Below are 6,586 nucleotides of genomic sequence, written 5' to 3' on the forward strand. Positions count from 1 at the left end.
ACCATTCATCAATTCTTTATTTCCTAGAGGATTGTAGCTGAGCATCGCTGCTGATTCATATTTTTAAAAGCATCCTATTGAATTTTCTAGTTCTTCGATCTAAGGATATGGTGTGTTGATTTGCATATATGTAGTTTTTGTAAAATTATTGTTAAAGATATTATGCAACGAATTCTTTTTTTAGATTATCTCTTAAACTTTGCATACTATTTCCACAAGTATCTCTATTTTTTGGTGAATTCATTGGAATATAACCATTGGGATAACATAATTGTGGATATTCTTTATAAAAAGTATTATAACCACCTTCTAATAATACAATATCAGGATAAAATAATTTTGGATAATTATTTTTATTATAATATCTATCACACTTCCTTAAGTGTGAAGCTAGTTTTGGACTACGATACTTACTGTATTCACAATAGAAAATGATTAGTGTTGGTAACCTAAACTGACCCTTTGTTATTAACAAATTATGAATATCTTGAGTTGTATTAATATTAATTGAATTGCGAATATGACCACCAGAATATTCGTAATGAAATCTTGAATCTATAATAAAGTAATTATCATAATGTGGTGAATGAATATTGTCGTTCAATATTTTTGAAAGTGTATCAGAGGTTACTCTTGGGAACACATCATTTATATTCAATGAATTGATTTTTAGTCCACTAATTGATAGAAGTGAATGGTAACAATTTTGACCCATAATCTTGTTGATTACTGATGAATTATTTCTATCCGTTTTAACCCTTTTGCATGGATGTAATTGATGATGATGACTAGATTTAAATTCAAGATGTTTAACTGACTTTTTACTTCTGCTGCTGCTGCTGTTGCTACTGCTACTGCTACTATATTTGTTATTGTTGCTGTCGTTACTGTCGTTACTGTAACGATTAAATATACCCTTGCCAGTGGATCTTTTACGTGATGTGATAATATCTCCTGTCTCTATAAATGGGTTCTCTAATTTACAGTCAGTTATATAAACCGCAGAAACCTCATCACTATCGCCAGCATCATCTGCTGTTGAAGTTGTTGTTACTACAGTAGTCGTTATACAGTTATCCTTAGACATCATCATCATCCATCAGCATATATTTCAACTGGTCTAGCTTTGATCTCAGATCGTAAATATAACATATCATACCATAATATTGATAAGTTGATGATCCATTACTATTGGCAACAAGGTGAGTCCCTCATGATTTATATACTTTCACAATTTTAATTAAATCTAATTATACAGCTCTTGAATCAATTATTATTAACACGATGCTTATATTGAAATGTCTTGGTTTAAGATGTCAATCCCATTCTTTCCTTACGACATTTGAATTATAGTGACAGTTAACAATTTTAAATCTAACCTTATCTGGTTAGTTGATCAAATTCTTAGAGACATTCAATTTAAATCTAAAATTAGAGGTTTGAATTGGAGAAGTTACTCCTCAGTTCTTTATTATCATGAGATTTTTCTCAATGAATTACTGTTTATATTATACCTTAAAAGGTATATTTCTTGATATAATAATTGTGAATCATATTATATTCTAATACATTACATTACATTATGTTATGTTATAATCTATCGAATTGTATGCCTAAGTATTGTTATTATTAAGATTTTTATCTAAGTATGCTAAATAATTCTTGATATCACTCAGTGAATCTGAAGTTAGTCCTCCATTCATGGTTTGTTTCTCATTTTGATCATCCTCTGAATCTAAGTACTGTCTGAAATCAATGATATTCTTAGAATGGGCAATTCCTCTGCTTACTGGCAGTGGTTTCTTTTCAACCTTTCTTAAAGGTGAGTTCTGAATATATGCAATTGATGGTAATAGTTCTTCACTTTTAGAGAATAGTGGTGATTGGGTAATGACTCTTTGAAGTGGCTTAGATGGAGATTCTTCAATCAACGAAACTGTACTTCTTGTTCTAGTATGTCGACTGGGTGTATTTAATTCTTTCATTGAATGTATATCATCATCTGTGTACAAACCAATGTCAATGACTGTCTTGTGATTATCATTATTATTATTGTGGGCTTCGTAGTCATTTGGACTTTGGGATTTCAAACTATCTAGCAAATCTGGAATCTTGACAGGTCCTGCTAATGAGGACGATGTTGAATGAGATCCAAGACTTGAAATCATTGATGATGCTGAAGAATCATTGGAAAGTCGATAAGGTGTTTCTTCAAACTTTGAAAAATTTGTATTAGGACCAGCTAATACTGTTTGTTTGGTAGTTACATCGTTGTTGTTCCTGATATTATTATTAAATGGCACTTCTGTTGTGGTATTTGGGGTGCTATTATAATCGCCAGTATTATTTTGAATTGAAGGTTTAAAATTCTTTAACTTGCTAAAAAAATTCTTCATCTTAGTTTTACTTTTCACTCTCAATACAGGATTTTTCTCATCGATGTTTATAACATCTGTTTCATATTTTTCAAATATTTGACTGTATAATTCTTCGATCTTAATTCTTTTAGAAGGGTCCTTCTCAAGGATTTTACCAATCACTAAATCGTTCAGATAATTCCCATTCAATTTATGATGCAAGGTCTCAGACGATATTTTGTTATAAGTTTCAAACTCATTGTCTCCATAGAACGGTAAGTCATTGTATAGTAAGCAATATAATGTCACCCCTAATGCCCAAATATCCAATTGGAAACCATCATCAATATTATCCTGAAAAGTCAAGTCTTCTGAATAACATAGTTCCGGTGCAATGAATGCTGGTGTGCCTACTATTTTGTGCAACTCAAGTTGGAAAGCAGATTTCAGAAGTGGGTTGCTTATGAACAACTCTGAAGGTATGATAATGCTACAACCGAAATCTGATATTTTGAATTTTTTACCAATGGAATCTACTAATATATTAGAAGGTTTTATGTCTCTATGGATACAACCTTGACTTTTCAAATATTTCAAACCTTTGGTAATATCTAACAAAACTTTTTCACTAAATGAAATAAAATCTCGTTTATTACAACCTTCTAAAAATGGTTCCCATTGCTCTAATATCTGGGGCTGTGTATCTCTTTTCCACTGAAGCTCACCCAGATTTCCCCATTCATTTACTATCCAAAGATTTTTACTATTTGGAGAATCTAAACATTCAATCATTTTTGTAATATATGGATTATCTAGTTTTGATAAAACAAACAATTCCCATCTACATTTCTGCAAATTCATTAAAATTACGGTTTGATCAGAAGATATCGAATTAGAAGACGTAATTATACCTTTATTTTTCCATATCTGTAGTTGTCTTAGTATCTGATTCATGGAGAATTGCTGAGAATTCATTGGCTTCTTTGGTATTACTTTAATTGCAACTACCCTTCCTTCATTGTTATTATTTTCGATTGAAACCGCTTTATAAACTTTACCAAATTGACCTTTGCCAAGAGAGGATTGAATAGCATAATTATTAATGATTCTAACGTTATCATGAGTTCTCACATCTCTAGTAATATCCTTAATGAATGAAGAAATTTGACTGACAATATACGTCTCATTATCTTCAATAATAGAATGGTAAGTTGGTTTATATATCGATGATATCGATGACGCTGAAGAAGTAAAACTCGATGGAGTTACAGGACGTTGATAATACGGAATTTCCTCTTTCCCTTTACTCTCTTCAAAAACCGTATTGGTTAAAAGTGTTGGATACATTATCTGATTTCCTCACGTATCAGACAATAGTGAAGATGATATAGAAACACTTCTAATTAAAATAATTTAATATAATAATATCAATCTGAAATATATTATATCAATGGCTAATAGACTGTATATAAATTTTAGAATTATATGGCCTTCGTAGCTAAGAGATGTTGATAGATGAGTGACAGCCAATTCGAACGCGTAAAATTCGAAAAAAAAAATTATAGAACAAAGACGCGTAATCTAAATATATGTATATCACGTGACTTAAGGTAAAATAAATTACAAGCATTAAACTTTATCAATAATGAGATATGGAATATCTTTATGATGGTTGTAAAATTATATTGTACAATTGATAAATTGGGTCATATCGTTCCCCCATATGTGTTTTATTTCCCTACTTGCATGAAAAAGACACTTCAACGAATTAACTTCGAACTATGTCACGCAAGATCTTTTCTCATTTGCATAAACGTAAATTTATACAAGATTATTATATATCTATATATATATATATATATATAATCTACTGATTTTAACCCTTATTTGCCTTTCTAATAAATAATCATTAGGTTGTTCAAAATTATCTTTTCAGAAGTCCCCATGTTTCTTGTGAGTTTTCAAGTGCTGTGATAAATTGTCACTTCTACTAAACTTCTTTTCACAGTAGTTACAGGCGAATGGCCTTTCAGAAGAGTGAACTGATCGTATATGTCTCTTTAGATGTTCACTACGTCTAAAGGCCTTCTCACAATCAGTACATTTGAAAGGTTTCGATTCATCATCGGCTAAATTAACTGGTGTAGTCGATTTACTTGATGACTTCCTCCTCCTACTTGAAGTGGCAGGACGAGGATTTTCAACAGTATTCAAATTAGATGCACTTGAGCTACCATTTCCGACACTCTTAGATGATGTATGTCTTGTAGTAGAGCTGAAATTCACAGGAGTTATACTCTTTTGAGTCTTAATAGGTGGACTGAAGAATTTTTGAGTTGGAGTCTTATTTAATGAAAGAGATGTAGGATTTAATGTTAAATCATATTGGTTTGTCGTGTTATCAAGAAAATTTGGTAACATATCAATTGAGTTCACCCCAGAGGTAGCTGCAATAGCAGCTTTCGAAGCATTTTCATTTAAAATCATTGAAGGTTTTATAAATTTTTGTTCAATTGAATCATTATTGATAGAGAAGGATGTAGATTTTGGTGATTTTAAAATTCTATCTATTTCATTGTCATTGTCATCATCAGATAAAATTGCGCTTTCATAAGATAAAATATTAGTGATACTTGAACTATTACTAAATTTTGAGAGTAACTTTTCATTTGTTCGTATTGAATTGTTATCAACAAATGAAATTGAATTTCTTTGATATTGGTTTTGCTTTTTAATGGAATATTGCTGTTGAGGGGAATATATGTTACCACTGTTTGAATTATAATTGTTATTTATGCTTGAAATAGATTTAGCTCTTTGTTTATTATTAAAAGTATAATTCAAATTATCATCACTATTATCGTTATCATTAAAATTGAAATTAAAATTATCGTTAAAACTATTATTTCCTGGAGATTTTATTAACATACCGCCACTATTAATACTTTTACTGTTACAGGTTTTTGAATCGTTATCATGAAAGTTCATATTGAAATCGTTGAGCATTTGAGATACATTTGAATCTACTTGAGGGCTACCATCACTATTTATAATTTTAGATTGTGATCTTAAATTTGGTCTTGATTTTGATCTTAATCTTGATTTTGCCTTTGTTTTTAATTTGCTATTGTTGCTATTTGATAAATTCCAAAAATCAATTGAATGAGAAATTGAGTTACGTTGATTAGTTAGTGATTTCAAAGGATTTGTAATGACTTCACTGTATCTTCTATCAATATTTGAATCAGTGAAATGATTATCATTAATCAGTAGTTCATTGGACACATAATCATCTAAAAACGATTCCAAATTCCCAGCATAATTGTTATTATTCAATTTTTTGCTATAATTGTATCTGAGGTTGATATGGTCGTTGTTATTGGCGTTATTACTATTAATATTTGAAATCTGATCAACAGATTGTGGACTATACTCATCCTTCAAGATATTATTATTTAGCTTCCCACTAATTGAAGTATCATCTAATTGTAAAGTTAATCCTAATCCCAAACCTATATCATTATCGTTGCTATCATTATTATTACCCTTGTTGTTGTTGTTATTGTTGTTACTAATACTGCTATTACTTAAAAATTGCGTATCAATACTTGTAACACTTGTATTTGCAGTATTTGAGATCAAGCTCTTATTTGAAATCTGATTTAAATGATTGTTATTCTGTTGTAGCATATCTAATGTACTAACACTTGTGCTTGTGTTTAAAGGTGAATCAGTCAAATAACCAGTACCACCAGCACTTGATAAATTAGTATTATCTAAATCTAAATCATTGGAATTTGATAAATTACTAACAGCTTTAAAATTTAACGAAAATGGCGTATCAGTGATTAGATCTGTCAAATTATCAGAAGTCATTGTTTAAATCCGCTGAAAGTATTATTTCTATTAGGAATAGTAGTAGTAGTAGTATCTTATCTGTAAATTTATAAATCAGGTGCTAAGTCCAACACAAATAGCCAAAAACAAAATTATTAGTAATATCTATAAAATCTCAAATTTTATTAGTAACTTTTATCAAATGTAATAATCTATCAAAAGTGTCAATAAAAGAAACAATAGAACCCAGTTTGAAGTATCTGAATTAAACGTTATCCACAAATAGCACACTTCAAAACCGTACTGACCGCAATGTAACGACTGAATTCAGTTATAATTGTTCAATTAATGGAATTTATAATACCCTGCAATCCAATGGTAACTATGATTAT

General features: G+C 29.9%; 3 protein-coding genes across 3 annotated transcripts; all 3 read right to left on the reverse strand.

The window, feature by feature from the left end:
- Positions 1-160: 160 nt before the first annotated feature.
- Positions 161-1,096, reverse strand: Kpol_185p1 (uncharacterized protein; the record flags this gene model as incomplete). Its single annotated transcript, XM_001642206.1, has 1 exon — positions 161-1,096. One exon carries the CDS (start codon positions 1,094-1,096, stop codon positions 161-163), a length of 936 nt encoding a protein of 311 aa, XP_001642256.1.
- A 517-nt stretch (positions 1,097-1,613) lies between these two features.
- ELM1 (serine/threonine protein kinase ELM1) lies at positions 1,614-3,704 on the reverse strand (the record flags this gene model as incomplete). The annotated part of the gene is made up of 1 exon (XM_001642207.1): positions 1,614-3,704. One exon carries the CDS (start codon positions 3,702-3,704, stop codon positions 1,614-1,616), a length of 2,091 nt encoding a protein of 696 aa, XP_001642257.1.
- A 585-nt stretch (positions 3,705-4,289) lies between these two features.
- Positions 4,290-6,233, reverse strand: Kpol_185p3 (C2H2-type zinc finger protein; the record flags this gene model as incomplete). Its single annotated transcript, XM_001642208.1, has 1 exon — positions 4,290-6,233. One exon carries the CDS (start codon positions 6,231-6,233, stop codon positions 4,290-4,292), a length of 1,944 nt encoding a protein of 647 aa, XP_001642258.1.
- Positions 6,234-6,586: the final 353 nt, after the last annotated feature.

The sequence above is a fragment of the Vanderwaltozyma polyspora genome, genomic scaffold (assembly GCF_000150035.1).
Source record: "Vanderwaltozyma polyspora DSM 70294 KpolScaffold185 genomic scaffold, whole genome shotgun sequence".
Taxonomy (NCBI): Eukaryota; Fungi; Ascomycota; class Saccharomycetes; order Saccharomycetales; family Saccharomycetaceae; genus Vanderwaltozyma; species Vanderwaltozyma polyspora.